We start from the raw sequence: 21,116 nt of genomic DNA on the forward strand, positions 1-21,116 counted from the left end.
AGCTCAGTGAGTGGCATCTTGTCTGAGTTTAAAGTCCCACTCCAAGAACAAAATCCAGCCTGATACCCGCAGTGCAGTACTGAAGGGGGCTGCACTGTCAGCACGTGCTGTCCTTCAGATGAGATTTAAATCAAGGGCCTTTTGCCCTCACACGTGGATGTAAAAGATCCTGTAGCACGAGTTTGAGAAAGTGCAGTGTGGATATCATGCAGCTAAGTTACCCCAGAATTGCCATCGCTGAGCAGGTATCACCTATTATCACCAGCGTGTCACACACCAGGCAGAATGGCGTATGTTTTATCAGGGCAAAATTAAATATCATTTGGAGACTCGGTGTAGTATTTTAGCAACCATCTACTGAATGCAAATCTGACAAAGAACATCTGAGCCCACAATATGTACATAACTTATTCATGGGTATTATAAGCTGAATATTAATTTCCTAGAAAAACAATATTTTTAAACGCAAAAATTTCTAAGTTACCCTACCCAGTAAACGCATAACATTGGGATGGTCAAACTCCTTCATGCAGATCGCTTCTCGAAGGAAGTCCTCCATTTCAGTCCGTGTACAGATCGCAACTGCGGGGAGGAGTAAAGGAGAGGTCAGGAAGATGCAGAACTGAAGAGGATTGAGAGGCTCAATGACAGCGGCTCACCTTTTTCAGCACTTAACATGTACAAAGAGACAAGGCAATAGCACACCGAGATTGGGGTGTTAGAAAAGGCTTGAGGCACAAAAACAGGTGGATCTCAGAAAATAATACAACACGGAGGAAGCCATTCATTCCACCATGGCTATAACGACTCATGGAAAAAGCTTCTCGAGCCGCACTTTTCCCAGAGTCTGACCAATGTCTCCTTTTCAGGTACTTAACCAATTCTATTTAAAAGCTGTGACTGAATTTGCTTCTGCTGCCTTTTCAATCAACGCATTCCAGATCACAACAACTGGCAGTATAACACAATGCTCATCTTCCCTAGGGTTCTTTTACCAGCAATCCTGCCAGAGAAAAGAGTTCTTCCCGATGTACCATCAAAACCTGCCCCTAACTTTCTCTGCTCTGAGCAGAACAATCCCAGCTTCTCTCTGAAGTCCCTCATCCTTGGTGCCATTTTGATAACTCTTCTCTGTAGCCACATCGTTCCTCAACCTGGAGCCTGAATCCAGCATGTACCTGCCTCAGGAGAGTTTCAATGAATCTCCACTCTCCGTCTTTACAGCAGCACCAAGCTGCTCGTGTGGACAGTGTTACAACTGGTCCTCAGCCGAGGTCCCCCAATTTCTCCACTTCTCCACTGGGACCCCAATTTTGTTATGCTCCCAGATGAGGAGAAAAAGGATCCCTTCCCCCCAATGGGCATCTTTTCCCAGTCCAAATATAATTAGTTTTTTTAGAAGAAGCCAATTTAACCAGTCAAAGGAAGAAAAAGTTTATTAGTTACTAAAAACCAGAGAAAAATAACAATGCAACACACATACCCACAGATTAGAAAAGGGAGGTCAAGAGCCCAAATAAAAGTTAAAAAAGATATATGAATTAGTCTTTGGCTTGACCGTGAGGTGTAGACGGTGAAACGCTGTGGTCGTTAAGTTGGGTGATTCTGGTACATCTGACTTTGACAGTTTCATAGTTGATTTGGAGGCACTTGGTTCTGCAGGGTAGCTGAAGAGGCTGTCCTGTTTCCTTTTTGATTACGGCTTCTGCTGAGCCTTGCCTCCAGCAAGACAGAGAGAAAGAAACTTTGCCTGCCACTGCAGTTGGTCTTGTTGCTGTCTCACACACACAGCACACCAGCACATACTGCACTGCTCTGCAGCTGGCTTTTTAACCAATATTTCCCTGTGTATTCCTGTAAGGGAAAAAAAACCATGTCTTGCGCCCAGAGTCCATTTTCTTTTCATCGCCAACCATTTTACACATTCTGAGATATAAATCAACAGGAGATGGATTTTAGATAACTGCTGAGACGTGGTAATCAGTCTTTTGTCTCCACAACCACAGGAGATTAAAGTTCAGTCTTTTGCATCTTTCCTGTCTCCCTTTTAAGTGTCTCTGCTTGAAGAAGGCCATGTCACCTTTTCAGGTGAGACATCCCATGTTCTCTCAGGACAGGTCTGACAGTAGAATCCATGGAGCAACTTTCCAGAAAGTGGTCACTTTACATTATCTGCCATCTTATGCTCAGCGCCCTTGCTCGTATTTCCTTAAAAAAACACACGTCTTCCTTAAAAAGTTCAATATGCCCGTAAGTAATTCATGGTTGTAATTGGCTTTTCATGACAACAGACAGAAACTCGCATTTGACAAAGTACGAGAGACGATCTGGATCTAGATTTTACCAGGTCTTTTCCAGGGCTCACAGAGCAAAGACAAGTAACAGGTCCTAGACAGAAGCTGAGTCTTAAAACTTATTCCAATGTGTTTATTCCAGCACAGAAATGTGGTCTCGATGTCTAGAGAAGTGCAGCAATTTGAAGCCAGGTTTGAGAGAAAATCCACTTCCTGGACTTTTCCACATCTTCACTAGAGCTCACAAGGCAAAGTCAGTGGATGGAGTTTAAACTTCCAAACAGACGTTTGAGGTAAAATGTACCCACTTGTTACAATCGGGGAAATTAAAAAGCAGGAATCAGGGTTGGCGAGTGAAAGAGAAATGGATGGCAGCAGATGGCTATGGAGAGATATGCAAAGTGAGAAGCACCCGAGAGAGCACCTTGGAAACAATTTTTTCCCAAACCTAGGGAGGGGAGAGAGTGTGCAATGTGAGGCGGGAGGGAGAGAGAGTGTAATGTGAGGCGGGAGAGGAGAGAGAGTGTAATGTGAGGGGGGAGAGGAGAGAGAGTGTAATGTGAGGCGGGATGAAGAAGGGAGAGAGAGCGCTGTGTGAATAGGGATGTGGAGGGGTGTGAGAGAGCAGTGTGAATAGGGATGTGGAGGGGTGTGAGAGAGCAGTGTGAATAGGGATGTGGAGGGGTGTGAGAGAGCAGTGTGAATAGGGATGTGGAGGGGTGTGAGAGAGCGCAGTGTGAATAGGGATGTGGAGGGGTGAGAGAGAGCAGTGTGAATAGGGATGTGGAGGGGTGTGAGAGCAGTGTGAATAGGGATGTGGAGGGGTGTGAGAGAGCAGTGTGAATAGGGATGTGGAGGGGTGTGAGAGAGCAGTGTGAATAGATGTGGAGGGGTGTGAGAGAGCAGTGTGAATAGGGATGTGGAGGGGTGTGAGAGAGCGCAGTGTGAATAGGGATGTGGAGGGGTGTGAGAGAGCAGTGTGAATAGGGATGTGGAGGGGTGTGAGAGAGCGCAGTGTGAATAGGGATGTGGAGGGGTGTGAGAGAGCAGTGTGAGGATGGGATGTGGAGAGGTGTGAATGCGTAGTATGAGACAGGGTCGGGCAGGGAGAGAGCACCCTGTGAGTCGAGGGGGAAGGGAGAGACCACAGTGTGAGGCGGGAGGGGGAGGGAGAGACCACAGTGTGAGGCGGGAGGGGGAGGGAGGGCACAGTGTTAGGCGGGAGGGGGAGGTGAGAGAGCAGAGTGTGACAAGGAAGGGGGAGGGGAGAGAGAATGTCTAGCGAGGCGGGTGTGGGAGGGGCAAAAGTGAATTCAATTTTTAAAAATCAGTCATTAAATCTGATGATGACCACGAAGTCTTTGCCGTTTGTCATAAAAACCCACCTGGATCATTCATGCCCTTTAGGGAAGGAAATCTGCTGTCCTTACCCGGTCTGGCCTACATGTGACTCCAGACCCACAGCAATGTGGTTGACTCTTAACTGCCCCTCTGAACAAGGGCAGTTAGGGATAGGAGACAAATTTTGGCCTAACCAGTGGCGCCCACATCTCAGGAACAAATAACAACATATGTCCTATGTTCCTCTGATTTTGATTCCGATAAAACACCCCCATAAGTGTGTCCTCCAACATCCCATCGTCAAACAGCTTCTACACTTCATTTGCCTCACCCATGCCTGAACCTGGTCAGTAGCTCAGTGATGCTATTTATCCACTCAGGTTTTACCCAGGCCCGTGTAACTTGCCCTCCCTGTCAGTGAGCTATACGTACTGGCACATCTTGTGGTTGACATGCACTGATGGTTATGGGGTAGTTAGGGACATTTCATTTATTGTAGAAGAAACAACGTTGTGTTTTTTTTGTTCAATCTTGGCCAAACACTGACATGGGCCCACATTTGGATAGTTTTGACCTTACTCTTTAGGCACTTTATTTTGTTATCTTGACTGACTGTCCCACTATATCGTCCACCACACCCAGGAGGCCAGGCCCTTCCCATTTCACTCCATCCTCTGTCCTCCCTTGGATCACTCTTCCATTCCTCCATGCCACTGACTCCAGTCCACATCTCCCGAACCCACCATCACTGACACAGCTTTGCCAGGCCGAGCCTCCCTGTGAGCTGCCATTCTCCTGCTCCCCCTCCCTTGTGCAGTAGAATTAAACAAGGAAAAGCTCTGACCTCAGCCACAACTGCACAAAGCCAACTGGTACCTGACACCTTTAAATAAACATGAACCGGGTGCAACTAGATTCTCGTACACCACTGGCTTTATCCTGCAAGTAGGAATGTATTGAAAAAAGGTTTAATGCTAATGAGTATTCATGACATGAAAGTGTATTACAAGCATGAGCCTGCAACAGGCCAGTGTGAGGTCTGACATGCCGCATTGATAGGCTTGGGTCCAGAGCGGCTGCAAGTTGCGCACATGACTCTAACTCTGCATTTTACTAACTGCACAATCGGTAAATCAAAACTTTCCATTTTGTCTAACTCAGTCACCCCACATGTCATGTTTCTCACTCTTGCAGGCTCCATGAAATCCCTCCATCACCAGTGCTACCGAACTACTCTTAGTGATGGACATTGGGAGAGCTGTCTCACAGGCTAGTCAAGCAACAGCCTGACATAGTCATCCTCACGGAATCATACCTTACAGATAATGTCCCAGACACCATCATCACCATCCCTGGGTATGTCATACCCCATCGGCGGGACAGACCCAGCAGAGGTGGAGGGAACCCTCAACATTCTGCAGAGTACATTCTGCACCCTTGCCACCCTCAGTGCTTCCTCCAAGTGGTGTTCAACTGAGGTATGTGATAATCAGCAGGAGGTTTCCATGTTTGACCTGATGCAATGAAACTTCATGGGGTCTGGAGTCAATGTTGAGGGTTCCCACCACCTCTGCTGAGTCTGTCCTGCCGATGGGGCATGACATACCCAGGGATGGTGATGATGATGGTGTCTGGGATATTGTTTGTAAGGTATGATTCCGTGAGGATGACTATGTCAGGCTGTTGCTTGACTAGCCTGTGAGACAGCTCTCCCTATTTTGGTACAAGCCCCCAGATGTTAGTAAGGAGGGCTTTACAGGGTCAGCAGGGCTGAGTTTGCCATTGTCATTTCCAGTGCCTAGGTCGATGCCAGGCAGTCTGTCCAGTTTCATTCCTTTTAGACTTTTTGGCAGTTTGATACAACTGAGTGTCTTGCTAGGCCATTTCAGAGGGCATTTAAGAGTCAACCACATTGCTGTGGATCTGGAGTCACATGTAGGCCAGACCAGGTAAGGACGGCACATTCTCTTCCCTAAAGGGGGTCAGTGAATCAGATGGGTTTTCCTTTGAATTGACAATGGCTTCATGGTCATCATTAGGCTTTTAATTCCAGATTTTTATTGAATTCCAATTCCACCATCTGCCAGGTCCAGAGCATTACCCTGGGTCTCTGGATCACCAGTCCAGTGACAACTCCACTACATCACCACCTCCCCTTCTACTGCACCTCCTTAATATTGTACTTTGTGTAATTTTTAATTCAAAATGTTTTGTAGTGTACTTCTACAAATATTAAGAATAAAGTATATTTTGCGTAAAAAAAACACATAAAGGATAAAAAATAGAAAGATATACTTATCCAGTGGGGTGAAGTCAGATGAGAAGAGGCTGATGTGGAGCATGAACACTGCTATAGATCAGTTTGGTTGAAAGGTGAGTTTCTGTGCCTTACATTCAATGCAATTCTATGCATAAGTGACTAGATGTGCGAGCAGACGCCTGGTTGAGTATTGCTGGTAAGAAACGGTGTTCCTGGTGTGGAGTTGCACTAGCAGAGAGTACTGGGGAGGAACAGTTAGTGTCACTCTCCATCCAAAGCACCTGGTTGGGTAATTGGCCCTTGGAGGTTCCATTTGGCTTTAGTTAACTTCTAACCGGTCATTCTACAAGTTTGTAGTGGAGCCTCGCCCATAGTAGCACTGGGCATAGAATCAGTGCTTCTAGCATTTTAACTCTCCCCCTGAGCTGTATCCCACGTAGTAAGCTTGAAGTCAGAGCAAGGCCTCACAAATTCTCTCCCGAGATCTCTGTCCACATCAGCTGTGCCCTCCATTAAAAAACCCTTCAGCCAATCTGCCTTTATACTCCACTTACTTTTCATTGTCTTGACGGCCACTTTGAGAATATAATCATCCTGGTTCAACTGTCCTTCCATCACCGAGCCAAACTCCCCTGGCAAAATAAATAAGTCTGTATGTCAATGCACCAGCAATTACATTGTTAACACAGGTGATGGGCATTGGCTCACACATACATAGGTGCATGGCCTGACCAGATTAACCACCAATAGGTCCAGGCAGCAGGCAATTCAGGGGGTCATCCGGCCCAACCATCTGCCCCTCTCCTGCGGTTATGTTCGCAGCCAGCTGCCCTTGGAGAGGGAGCACGCGGTGTCTGCCGGCACAATCGAGGCCTTCTGTGCCCGGTGGGCACCGCAGGGGCTGTGGTGCTTTACTGACCCCCTTAATCACATTTTGATTTGAATTTTGTAAGTTTCCTTTAAAACCTTGTCTTTCTTTTTGCAGCGCCCCTTTAAGGGGATGCCTTTTAATTCGCGCTCGATTTGTTCATTTGTTTTAATTGGTTTACTCAAAAGAGAACACGGGGTACAGCTGTAACACTTGAGGGGTCGGGGGAAGGGACTGGGAGTCTGTCACTCTGTTGAGTTGGCTGAAGAATCAACCTGCTTGAGACTAGCTCCAGACTCATCCTTCATTTATGTACAATTATTGGAGTTAACGTACATTAAAGTGAAAGAGATCAAAGCAGGCAATATGTGCCACTTTCCATAAAGCCCGGTCTCTACAAATGAGCCTAATTCCAATCTAGTCCTAATCCCAATCTCAATCCCACTCCCAATCTCAATCCCACTCCCAATCTCAATCCCACTCCCAATCTCAATCATAATCTCAGTCCCAATCTAAGGCACACCATCTCAATCCCAATTCGAATTCCAATCCCAAAATTAATCTTGCTCATAATTCCAATCTCAATCCCAACCTTCATCCTTTCCCAATCTTAACGATAATAAATTGCAATCGCAATCCCTACTCCAAACGCAACTCAATTCTAAACCTGTTCGAAATTCCAACCCAAAACTCAATCCCAATATCAACCCTAAAGACTAGTTGAAGACGTGTCACTTAACTCCTAAAAGGAGTGAGAATTGGGGATTATAAGAGTTGGGAGTCTAAAATGAGGAAAAGCACTGACGGGGATACTGAGGTGTTGGATGTGCTGCCATGTTATGAAAGGAATTTTGTCTGCAGAACAAATTTCAGGACAGGGTTTCATGGAGGAGCTGGTTTCAGGATTGATGAAAAGCTTTTAATTGGGAGATTAAACACTGCTATGAATAACTCAGGGGTAAAATGACAGCCTGTTCGATGGAATGGGGTAGTTGGAGCAGGGAGGCCATGTGATAAAGCCTCCAAGAATATAGCCAACTAGAGTTGGCAGCTCTACCAGTTGTAGAGATCAGGTGCAGTTCTGACCAGCAGGAGCAGGGCATTGGGTTAATAAGGGATTTAGTTGTATTCCCTGTACCCTCTTCTATACCCAACTAGTGCCCAGTTCAAAGCTTTTGGCATCCCTAATTCACAAGTCCAAATATGATTACATAGCTTAAACTTCTCATTGGCCCAATCTGGGAAGATGGAAGAGTCACCTGACACAGTCTGACGGTGTCTCTCACCTCTTTGCTCACATTGCCGTCCTCATTAAACTTCACTATGGTCCAAAGCAACTAATTAGAAACAGTGGCATCATTTAGAAGGTGGGGATAAAAGACCCCATGGGTATTTCTCCTTAAATGCTCATTAAAGGTTTCTTACCCTTTATTTTTTAAACACCTCCAAGAGATCCATAAGTTAACGGTAACCATTCCACAATCACTGCAAAAGATATCGTTAAAAGCCTGGACTCAAAATTGACTCTTCTGCACATTCGTCGATAGGGATTTGCCACCACCATGCAGCAGGTTTACCCCAGCAACCAAGCTCATGTCCTTACCTTCTCCTAGAGTTTTGCCCAGTGCCAACTTATGTCGGTCAATCATCACATCCCGGAGCTTCTCTTTGAGGTCGTCACTGATTCCCAGAGTGTTCACTGAGAGGGAGGAAATAAAACACCAGAGGCTTTGTTAATTCTTGAAGTTCAGTCAGAAAGCTGAGCTGCTCATTGTGCCAGCCTATAATAAGGATAAGGGAGACAGTGGTGCAGTGGTAATGTCACTGGACTAGTAATCCAGAGGTCCGGGCTAACATTCTTGGGCAATTCCATAATCTGGAATTGAAAAGCTAGTCTCAGTAATGGTGACCATGAAACCATTGCTGATTGTTGTAAAAACCCATCTGGTTCACTAATGTCCTTTAGGGAAGGAAATCTGCCGTCCTTACCTGGTCTGACCTACATGTGACTCCAGATCCACAGCCAAGCGGTTGATTCTTAACTGCCCTCTGACTTGGCCTAGCAAGCCACTCAGTTCAAGGGCAATTAGGGATGGGCAACAAATGCTGGCCTTGCCAGTGATGCCCACATCACATAGAAGAATAAATTTAAGGAAGTAAAGTGTCAATGTGAGCAGAATCGAGCTGATCAACAGTTACAACCGTACTTTAATTCAGGGCAGGAAATACCAGAACCAAGGCGTATACTATCAGGAAAGATTGAAAAGGTTCTCTAGAAAAGAGAAGATTGAGAAGTAACTTGATAGAGGCCTTTAAAATGATGATAGGGGAGATGATTGCACTTACAGGTGGAGACCCTAACTAGGGACCACGAGTATCAGGTGTCACTAATAAATCTAATAAGGAATTCAGAAGGAACTTTTTTTATGCAGCAAGTGACTAGAAAGTGGAACGTGCTACCCCAGGGAGTAGTTGAGGCAAATAACAAAGATGCTTTTAAACTTGAGTTGCTGACCCTTCAGGGTTGCCCTGGAGACTCCTAGACTTGAAAATTAATCTCCTGGATACTCTGTGAGAAACACAGGAGAAAAACCATCAAGGAAAGCAAGAGTTTTTTTCAATTCTTTGGTGGGTGTAATTGTTACAAAAGTAGTGCAGATAGGGAGAAAAGTGATGTTTGACAGTTCAGTTGGAGGCAGGAAATCATGTGATGCAACCTTTAGAAATGTGTTTGAGACTTTAAGATGAATCTGGATAAGGACATGAGGGAGGACGGACCAGAAGGATATGCTGATGGGGTGAGATGAAGTAAATAGTGGGTGGATAGTCATGTACAGGATCAACACCAGCATAGAGCAGTAGGGCTGAATGGCCTGTCCATGTGCGGGAAATGCAACACAATACCAATCTCATTTCTCTTAACACTATCTCCTCTCAAAATGGAGAGGTTTTAAATCCACCCAGGCTCCCAGGTAAGAAGCACAATGCTCTCACTCATTGTATATCCCAATTTTTTGCAAGCTGAACTCTATTAAGTTAACAATGGAGCTGCAGTCACTCTTGATTGTAGGAGAGGGCCCAGAGCCTCTGGTCAAACTCAGCATACCAGGATTACTATTTACTGTGTCCACCGAGAGTTGCCAACTCTCCAGGATTACACTCAAGTCTCCAGGAACTGAACTTTAACCTCCTGCACACTACAGGGAGCAACACCCAGGAGAAGAACCAGAGGGCATTAAAATAAATTGTGAGTCTCTTATCTTTGAACACTTTTGATTATTAGCTACTGGACATGAGAAAACAATAAAGTTATGAAGAGGCTGTTCCCTTTCCGATTGGCTTTGAAAAGCAGAACGAGGACAACATGTCAAGTGACAAACCAATGGCAGGAGTTTGCAGGCTAGGTGGTTGGAGATAGGATGTCATTGTGCTGAAATCTCCATGAATATTTTCAGAGTTGGCAAACCTCTTCCCCCCAGGAGTACATGTGACATACGTGTGACAAAAAAAACTGATGCATGCTTTTTATTTTCTGGCCTAAAGTGGAGATTCCGCAAGGTGGACTTATTGTAGGGACCACCCGGGGTCCCCAGTACCACCCACAGCCTCCAGCACCAGCCAAGGACACCAATGCCAATGATGGCCCCAGTATCAACCAGGGTCCCCATGTAGCAACCCTCGCTGCACCCTGCATTGAAGGCCTGTTTTTTTTAATATCAGTTTTCCAAACTCTCTGTGCATCAGGCTTCAGATATCTAGAAATACAAACACAAGACAAGCTCTTCAGTTTAAATAAATCAAATCCTGTTCACTGAATGGCTCCTCGGAGAAACATTATGGGAGATGGGAAGGGTCAAAAGTCAAAGTGCAACCAAGGCCACCCAAAAGCCTATCAACAGATTCTGAAATGCTTACACGTTGGGACTTGGAAAATGAGTGTTCAATTATATAAGTACAGCAGTATCCATAGCATAAACAAACAGAAACATTTCCAGCGTCTGCCTCCTGTTTGGTTTTGGGATTCTCTGCTTAATTTTTATTGTGTCTGGTTCATTTCAGAAGTTACCAGGAGCTCCATTCCCACCAGAGATTCCCAGATGGTGGAATGAGCCAGGGAAAATTACCGTGGAGAATGCGGCTGATTCTATTTTGGGTTTTCATTATTTCCTGGAGGCTGATTTTGGTTCTGACTGAAAGTACAAGGAACAGTAGGAACAATTACTCCTTATCTACATTGTTAAAACACCTCATAATTGTCAACATCTGTGTTAAATTTCCCCCCTAATCTTCTCAGCTCTGAGAACAAGCCGAGCTTCTGGCATCTTTGCACCTTACGAGATGGTAACGCTTGCCACCTAGTGGCAGCCCACTGCAATTGCGGACTTCCTCCAGGAGCAAAATCCCTGCGCTCTTCCACTTTGTTGTTGGGAGAGAGAAGCACCTTTTTGGGTGGCGCGGGCGTTGGGCTGATGTGGAGCATTGTAGGGTGCTGTCTGGCAAGACTGAAGATTTCCAGCTATTATTGAGTAGTACAGAGATGCATAACACGCAATATGGATTTCAAAACCAACTAAAGAAAGAAAGACAAATTTATGTAGCAACTATCACGACCTCAGGATGTCCCAAAGTGCTTTAAAGCCAATTAAGTATTTTTTAAATAATTCTCCATGGTAATGTAGGCAATGCAGCAGCAAATTTATGCATAGTAAGAGCCCACAAACAGCAATCTGATACTGACCAGATAATGTGTTTTTTTTTAATTCTTTCACAGGATGTGGGCATCACTGGCTAGGCCACCATTTGTTGGCTATCCCTAATTGCCCTTGAGGTGGTGTTGGTTGACCGATACATATTGGCCAGGGAGAACGCCCCTGATCTTTATAATACATTGTGAGGCTACACCAGTGAGGTTTCACATTATAATATTCATCTGCCCCACTGCCATTAGATCATACGAACATATGAGATAGAGCAGAAGTAGGCCATTCGGCCCCTCAAGCCTGTTCCGCCATTCAATAGGACCATGGGTGATCTGCTTGTGTTTTGAATTCCACATTCCTACCAGATCAATGGGTAGCACCATTGCTTGTATACACGCACATAGAAAACAACCAACACCAGATCAATGGGTAGCACCACTGCTTGTATACATGCACATAGAAAACAACCAACACCAGATCAATGGGTAGCACCTCTGCTTGTGTACATGCACATAGAAAACAACCAACACTAGATCAATGGGTAGCACCACTGCTTGTATACAAGCACATAGAAAACAACCAACACCAGATCAATGGGTAGCACCACTGCTTGTATACATGCACATAGAAAACAACCAACACCAGATCAATGGGTAGCACCACTGCTTGTATACATGCACATAGAAAACAACCAACACCAGATCAATGGGTAGCACCACTGCTTGTGTACATGCACATAGAAAACAACCAACACCAGATCAATGGGTAGCACCACTGCTTGTATACAAGCACATAGAAAACAACCAACACCAGATCAATGGGTAGCACCGCTGCTTGTATACATGCACATCGAAAACAACCAACTTCAGTTACCAGCCAATGCTGCATTCATTGATAAAGCAGAAACTGGGACAATGCAATGGACCCCCTGAGACTGAAAGAAGGAAATGGAACAACCAGCCACAATTCCTGATCCCAATCATTATTCAACAACCTCTATCAGAACAGGGCAGTCAATTGGCACATATAGGCGAGGATTTCTGCTCCCGAGTCAGGTAGCGGGAATCAGGAACTCTCCCGGTTTGGCACAGCCGCCTCGAGAAAAAGCGCCCTGGATCTTCATTTGGGGGGGGGGAACGGGTGCAGGAAGGAGTCAGACCGGCCATCTCCATACGCAGATCGGAGGTGGCCACAGGGGCTGCCGAGATTCTCTGGGACATTGTCGCACTTGTTTTCTGAAGCTCTCACATCCCCTCATACCGCCCCCTGCTCCCCAAACTCACACCTGTAATCTCAAGCCAACCAATTCCATACTCCCTATGGCAACTTAGTGTCAATTTATGACCCCTCACCCATCCTTCTGGCCCTTATAGTCCCTATGTCAGCTTAGTGTTAACTCATGCCAACCATGACAACCCATCTTTGCCCTTACACCTGCCATGCCAACTCAGTATCCAGCATGGGGAGGCCTCAGGTGCCGTGCTGAGATGAAATTTTAAAAAGCTCTAAATATCAATTACAGAGTTCACTATATAAAAAGCCCCAGTCAAAAAAGCCCATTCAATACATTGAAATCTCCTCAAGTGCTTAATCCCTCATCAAAGCATAACCCCACATCAAAGACAACCAATCCTTAAAACATCTTTGAGCTGTCAAACAAAATGTGAACTTACAACTTATAACTTGATAGTGTGACAGTACTACAGATCTTATCCACCCTTCAAGAGCATTTACAACTTCCCTTAAGATTCATAACTTCCACACTGTGGGATCAAACCCTTGATTCAGTGAAAATGTGGTTCCCATGTAGGAGTCAAGACCCACCCCTGTCCCCCCTGCACCCCAGACACCCCAGTTAAAATAGTATGTCAGATTTGGGGCCAGGATTTCTAGGTCATGGTGCAGCCTGCCATTTTGGCAGGTCCCTGGAGTCACCATGATTCTGCAAACATCCAGGCCAAAGTTTACAGCACAGAATCAGGCCGTGCATGTCAATTGGTCTGTCCCAGTGTTTATGCTCCCCATGGGTCTTTTCCCACCCCTTTTCATGTAACCCCATCAACATATCACAGGTTATACAATGGTTACAGCACAGAAAGAGGCCGTTTTGCTAGTCAGGTCTGCATTGACTCTCTGAAGGAGTAATTTACCTAGTGCCAACTAGTCACTGCCCTGCACAATCTTCCTTTTCAGATAATGATCCAATTCCCTCTTAAATACCTCAATGACCCTATCGCCACTGCACACTCAAGCAGCGCATTCCAGATCCTAACCACTCGTACATTTTTCTTCATTGCTTCTTTTGTCTATTACTTTAAATCCGTGCCTTCTTGTTCTTGATCCTTTCACCTGTAGGAACAGCTTTTTTTACATTTGTTCATTGGATGTGGGCATCGCTGGCTAGGCCAACATTTGCCCTTCAGAAGGTGAATGAGAAATGCCTTCTTGAACCGCTGCAGTCCATGGTACACCTATAGTGCTGTTAGGGAGGGAGTTCCAGGGTTTGGATCCAGCAACATTGAAGGATCGGCGATATATTTCCAAGTCAGGATGGTGAGTAGCTTGGAGGGGAACTTGTAGGAGGTGGTGTTCCCATGCCTCTGCTGCCCTTGTCCATCTAGGTGGTAGAGGTCACAGGTTTGTGAGGCGCTGTCGAAGGAACCTTGGTGAGTTGCTGCAGGGCATCTTGTATATGGTACAGACTGCTGCCACTGTGCGTCAGTAGTGGAGGGAGTGAATGTTTGTGGATAGGGTGCCAATGAAGTGGGCTGCTTTGTCCTGGATGGTGTCGAGCTTCTTGAGTGTTGTTGGAGTTGCAATCATGGAGAGTATTCCATCACACTCCTGACTTGTGTCTTGTAGATGATGGACAGGCTCTGGGGAGTCAGGTGGTGAGTTACCCTCTGCAGAATTTCCAGCCTCTGACCTGCTCTTGTAACCACAGTATTTATATGGCTAATCCAGTTCAGTTTCTGGTAAATGGTAACCCCCACGATGTTGATAGTGGGGGATTCAGCAATGGTAATGCCATTGAACATCACGGGAAGCTTTGCCCTATCTACTCTGAGCAGACCCCTCATGATTCTGAATACCTCTACCAAATCTCCTCTCAACCTTCTCTTCGCCAAGGAAAACATTGCTAGACTCTCCTATCTTAGTAACTGAGGTTCCTTATTCCAAGAACCAATTTTGTGAATCTTTTCTGCACCCGAATATCCTTCAATTCCTTCATCACTCGTGTTTATCTAACTTCCCTTTAAATGTATCTACGCCATTCACCTTATCTACTCCATGCATTAATCCATATTGTGGCCACTCTCTAAGAATCTTATATCCTAGTGCTGGACTGCTGCACAAGTGGAAGTACCATCTTATTGGTTAATTAAGGACCGTGCACTCCATAGTTCTAATAAACTGCCCCCAAGTGCAAGATGCCCTCAACACTGGGTCTCAGAAACTTGACCCTGAGGTAATCCTTGTCTAGGATCATCCTGGAGTCTCCTGGAGTTAAGGACCTGTTCTCCTGCACACCGCTGCCAGTGAAACTCAGCAGAAAAATCATTGGTGTATTAAAAAAGTGTATTTTTAAATATACTTTGAACATTTTGGTTTCTTAGTTATATAAGCTTGGAACGAAGGAAAAAAGGAAGTTTGACAGGCAGAGCAGTTGAAGGCAGGCGGTCATATGATAAAATCTCCAGGATTTGGTCCAATCGGATTGGCAACCCTGAATATAAAAACAAGGTGGAATTAGATACACTGAGGCAGCTAAAGTGTCAATACAAGGACCCTATCTCTTGGAGCTTGCAGCCTGTTTTATTGTGGGTGTGGGGGTGATTGGGGGTGGGGAGGTTGAAATGGTGAAAGACAATGTTTCAGCTCATTTCTTTGTAAAACATAAAATATATTTAGCACTTGGCCTGTGTCCTGGGTCTATAGCTGAATTGGATTTTCCTGAATTGTCGCCAGCCTCCCCTGCCAATGCGTGGATTTGGCAGAGGACAATCCTGTCTCAGTTTCCTGTGCTGCTCTCATTCATTCCAGCTCCACTTACAAGAACCAAACCCTTGACTTCTCAGTCCAAGGAGCACTGTGGTTCTAGGCTGCTCAGATGTGAGCCAAAATTTAAAAATAAAAATCACAGACACTTTTACCACACCCATTAAACTCTCCACCCATGGATGTGCTTCAGTCAGCATCATTTCCACAGCCTGGCTAGGCTCATCTGTATTTTGCATGATGAATCTTTAAAGTTCTGATCCACGTATTCAAATCCTTTCACATCCTCAAACTTTCCTATCTCTGTAACCTCCTCCAACCCTACAACAACCCTTATCCCTGTAACATCATCCCACTCTACAATCCTCCCTATCTGTGTTACCTCCTCCAGCCCTACAACCCTCCCAATCTCTGGAACCTCCTCCAGCTGCACCATCCTCCCTATCTCGTAACCTTAGCCAGCTCTTATACACCTCCCAATCTCTGTAAGCTTCTGCAGCCCCTATACCCCTCTTTATCTCTGTAACCTTCTCTAGCCACACAACCTTGCCCATCCTTGTAACCTTCCCCAGCACCTACAACTCTCTCTATCTCTGTAACGTTTCCCAAACCCTACAACCCTCCATATATTTGTAACCTCCTCAAGCCATACAACCCTGCCTATCTCTGTAGCCTCCTCCAGCCGTACAATTCTCCCTATCTCTGTAACCTGCTCCAGCCCCTACAATCCTCCCTATTTCTGTAACCTCATCCAGCTCCTACAACCCTCCATATATTTGTAACCTCCTCAAGCCATACAACCTTCCTTATCTCTGTAACCTCCTCCAGCCGTACAATTCTCCCTACCTCTGTAACCTCCTCCAGCCCCTACAATCCTCCCTATTTCTGTAACCTCCTCCAGCCCCTACAATCCTCCCTATTTCTGTAACCTCCTCCAGCCCCTACAACTCTCCCTATCTCTGTAACCTCCTCCAGCTGTACAACCCTCCCTATCTCTGTAACCTCCTCCAGCTGTACAACCCTCCCTATCTCTGTAACCTCCACCAGACGTACAACCCTCCCTATCTCTGTAACCTCCTCCAGCCGTACAATTCTCCCTATCTCTGTAACCTCCTCCAGCCGTACAACCCTCCCTATCTCTGTGATCTCCACCAGCCGTACAACCCTCCCTATCTCTGTAACCTCCTCCAGCTGTACAACCCTCCCTATCTCTGTAACCTCCTTCAGCTATACAACCCTCCCTATCTCTGTAACCTCCTCCAGCTGTACAACCCTCCCTATCTCTGTAACCTCCTCCAGCTGTACAACCCTCCCTATCTCTGTAACCTCCTCCAGCCCCTACACCCCTCCCTATCTCTGTAACCTCCTCCAGCTGTACAACCCTCCCTATCTCTGTAACCTCCTCCAGCCGTACAATTCTCCCTATCTCTGTAACCTCCTCCAGCTGTACATCTCTCCGAGGTCTCTGGTCACATGGGGTGGAAGAGGAGATGTGGATTTTCCAGCCAAACCTAACCCCGTCCCTCCCGATGTTTAAACAATGACTTGGATTTATATAGCACCTTTAACTTAGAAAAATATTGCAATCTGCTTCACAGGAGCGGAATCAGATAAAAATTGATGCCAATCTCCTAATACCAAGAGATATTAGGAAAACCTAGTGAAAGAAGGAGGTTTAAAGGAGAAGAGAGACGGAGAGATTGAGTCATGGAGAAGTTTAGGAAGCTCATTCCAGAGCTTCATGATGAAAGATCATCACTGACCTGAAATGCTAACTCTGTTTCTCTTCACCGACTTGCCTAACTTGCTGAGATGCCAGCGTTTTCTGTTTTTATTTCAGATTCCTGGTACCTGCAGGATTTTGCTTTTATGTAAGTTAACAGACTGGGAAATTATTCAGATGGGGGCTGAGAACTAGGCTAAAATATTGGTTATTAAATCTTGTTCTTTTCGATTGGTACTTATCAATAAACATCAGCACCATAACATCTGGTCAAATCGTCACTTTGAGAAAATCATTTTGTTTCCAGAGGTGGGAGAAGAACATTCTTTCAACATCGTGCACTTCTGAAATAACTTTCTCTTCACTGATTCTCAGACTGTGGGCACTGCTCGCAAGATCCATTTATTGCCCATCCCTAGTTGCCTAAGGAGATAGTGGCCAGCCTTCTCCTTGGTTGAAATTTGATAGAGCTGAGTGGTTTGCTAGGCCAGAGGGCAGTTGAGAGCCAACCACCTCACTGAAGGACTAGAATCACCATTTGGCCAGACTAGATAAGGATAACAGGCTTCCCTCCCTGAAGGGCCTCAGTGAACAAGTTGGGCCTTTATGATAATTCAAACTTTGTAAAACACTGGTTCGACCTCAAATGGTGTACTGTGTCCAATTCAGGCGCCACACTTTAGGAAGAATGTGAAGGCTTTAGAGAGGGTATAGGAAAGGTTTCTCAGAGATTAGTTTCAGGGATGAGGGGCTTCAGTTACATGAATAGGTTGGCGGGGTTAGGGTTGTTCTCAATCGAAAGGAGAAGGTTGAGAGGAAATTTGATAGATGCATTCAAAAGCATGAGGGATCCCAATGGAGAGAGGGATTTGGCAGAAGGGCCGCAAAAGTGCAACAGTTTAAGGTGAACGACAAAAGAAGCAAAAGCAAAATGAAGAAAAATTTGTTTACGCAGCGAGTGGTTAGGATCTAGACTGCACTGCCTCAGAGTGTGGTGGAGGCAGATTCAATCATAGCTTTCAAAATGGAATTGGATAAACATCTGAAGGTGAAAAAAAATGTACAGTTCCAGAGAAATGGTGGAGGGATTGGGACTAGCTGAGTTGTTCTTGCAGGGAGCTAGCATGGACACAATGGGCAGAATAGCCTCTTTCTTTGCTTAGACCATTCAATAATTCTATGAACAGTTTCATCATCCCTTTTAGCGCAATTTTGAGATTTTAAAAATTAATTCCAATTACTATGGTAGAATTCAAACTCTCATTCTGCAGAGAATTAGCCCGGGGCTGTGCCTTACTGCTCCAGTAACATAACTACCACCCTACTGTGCCCAATATAGCTACTCACATATACTAGGAGCTAGTTTCTCCCGGCATATATTCACACCGTTTCCCTGTCTTCATGTATGCAGGCAAAAGTCAAAAAATAGAATCAGACTTCTTAAAAATCTGTTTTTATGTTTCTGAAAATGACCACATGCCCATTGGGCTTGTCATTGCCAATGATCTCTATTTGTCCCTTTTCATTTCCTTGGAAACAAAAAAAGGATGTTCCAGTCCAAAACTGATATAATTTAAGGAAATTTCTGCTTGAAGTGAGCTTCATTTGGTTTGATTTTTTTAATGCCCTTATGCTTATGCCATAAAAATGCATTCAAAGGAACAGGCTTCAGTGAATATAAATCCCTCAAAACAAAATGCCCAAAGCATTGCAATAAAAGACCAGGAGAATGTGTCCAAAAATCTGGTCATAGTTTCAATGGCAGCTCTGAACAAAGCCTAACTGCACAAACTCACACATCGTTTTCTGTAACTTGCAGGGAGTATGGTTCTTTTGGGGCAGAGGAGGAAGAGCAATCAATAACAAAAAAAACAAGATTTGGACATATCTTCTGCCCAAAAGTTCATGATCTTTTAAGTCATGTGATTGATTGGGAATGATGTCAGATTGTGGGCATCTCTGGGCACAAGCACAGAGGAAACTCAAGGCCACTTTCCAAAAAAAAGGTGACTCAATGTTTGGTGATGCCATAAAAAAAATCACAACCTACACAAGTTCAGCATCTCCATAACCAACCCCAGTGCAGCAAGGGGCTGAAAAGGATTACCATAGAAACCAGTGTATTGGGCCTTACTTTGACCCTCTGAGCCTCTTGCTGAGATCAGTAGCACCTGAGTAGAGCTATGACTCCCTCCCTTTGCTCAGTTTGTTCCTCTTTCTCCTCAGAGTCAATAGATCATGGGTTCAGGTTCTGCTCCAGATACATGAGCAGTCTCTCCAGGCAGACACTCCAGTGGAGTTCTAAGGGAGTGCTGCGCTGACAGGGATGACTTTTGAATGAGATTGTTACAGCACAGAAGGAGGCCATTTGGCCCATCGTGTCTGCACAGACTCTCCATAAGTGAGCAATTTACTTAATGCCATTCTCCTGCCTTCTCCCTGTAACCCTGCACATTCTTCATTTAATTCCCTTTTGAATGTTTCAGTTAAACTTGCCTCCACCACACTCTCAGGTAGTGCATTCCATACCTGTACCACTCAGCGTCAAACCAAAGGCTGAGCTGCTCTCTCAAGTGGATGTAAGAGATGTTTTGGTACGACTTTGATGGCGGAAAGGGGAGCTCTGGCCAAAATGAATCCCTCAAGCAACATCACTCAAGTAGATTATCCGGTCATGATCATATCGGGGTTTGTAGAGTTTGCTGTGCACAAATTGTTTGCTGTATTTCCTACATTCTAACAGTGACCAAAATTCAAAATTACTTCAAGGGCAGGATATTGAGTTCGTTGAGCGAGGGGCGGCGCCTGCTCACTGACAGGTATAACGACGCGGGAAGACATCGGGCGGAACTCCTGATGTGATGTCACCCCGCATCATTTAAACTTTCAGGTTGGTGGGGGCGCAGCCGGATCAGCTGTGCGCCCGCCGACCTGTCAACGGCCAATTGAGGCCATTCAAAAACTAATTGAAGTAGTTAATGGACCTGCCCGTCCAACCTTAATGTTGGCTTCGGAAATAGAATGAAACCTCATCCACGGGCGGGATGAGGTTTCGTGTAGGTTTTTAAACATTTAATTAAAGTCGAATTAAAAATGATGGACATGTCCCTGACATATCAGGGAAGTTTTATTTGTCCATATTTCCCATTTTGAAATTTGGTGCTGATCTCCCTGAGGCAGCACTTAGCCTCAGGGAGGTGAGTGTGCTCTTTTGTGCGCGTGCGTGAAAGAGCTCACTCTCAGCTGAGGGAATCCCCCCGCCGCCCACACAGGGAATGCATAGCGCTTCCTGGCGGACGTCACGCTGGGTGGGCCTTAATTGGCCCGCCCACTTAAAATGGCAGCGCGCCCCCGATCAGAGGCGCGCCTGCACGCACCCGCTCCTGAACTTCCCCCAGGGGGAAAATTCTTCCCCAATTGCTGTTAAGCGCTTTGGGCTGTCTGGAGGTCAAGAAAGGTGCATAGAAATGAAAGTGTTCTTTCTTTTAACCATAAACATTTTTAAATGACTTGTGGCAGAATCCAAAACAGAGGTCACTCACCGACATTCGAAGGCTGACCACATATGTCAGACTCAACTGTTCATTTACAGGAGAAGGGGGGAAGGAACAATTGAAAAAAACATTTTAGAGCTTGAAATATAACAAAGAATATGGGCAAAAAAGAAAAAAACTCCCAACAAGTCATTTATTTTTAGTCCTAGCTTAGCATTAATGTTTGTTTATTGGCTGCTAGTCCTGGGGTGAACCAGCCAAAGGAAAGAATCCAAGGTCACGCCATGTGTTGGAATGTTTGAATTCCCTGAGACTCTGGTAAATCAGCTAAATGATGCATTAATTCCAGACACACTAACAACAAACATCAGGCTGTGGCTTTTATAAGAAAACTTGCAGGAGAAAAGAATCTCCACCATCAGATCAGGAAGCCTGCA

At 45.3% G+C, this 21,116-nt stretch overlaps 1 protein-coding gene across 2 annotated transcripts in view; it reads right to left on the minus strand.

Moving 5' to 3' along the window:
• Positions 1–21,116, minus strand: part of axl (AXL receptor tyrosine kinase) — a 205,380-nt gene that overhangs the window by 37,757 nt on the left and 146,507 nt on the right. For both annotated transcript variants that reach the window (XM_078533351.1, XM_078533350.1), the window contains 3 exons: positions 8,367–8,462; positions 6,450–6,527; positions 490–582 (listed from right to left, as the gene is read on the minus strand). In XM_078533351.1, coding sequence (XP_078389477.1) covers positions 490–582; positions 6,450–6,527; positions 8,367–8,462 — 267 coding nt within the window. The remainder of the gene's footprint in view (positions 1–489; positions 583–6,449; positions 6,528–8,366; positions 8,463–21,116) is intronic.

This window comes from Cetorhinus maximus, chromosome 32 (genome assembly GCF_964194155.1).
Source record: "Cetorhinus maximus chromosome 32, sCetMax3.hap1.1, whole genome shotgun sequence".
Classification (NCBI taxonomy): domain Eukaryota; kingdom Metazoa; phylum Chordata; class Chondrichthyes; order Lamniformes; family Cetorhinidae; genus Cetorhinus; species Cetorhinus maximus.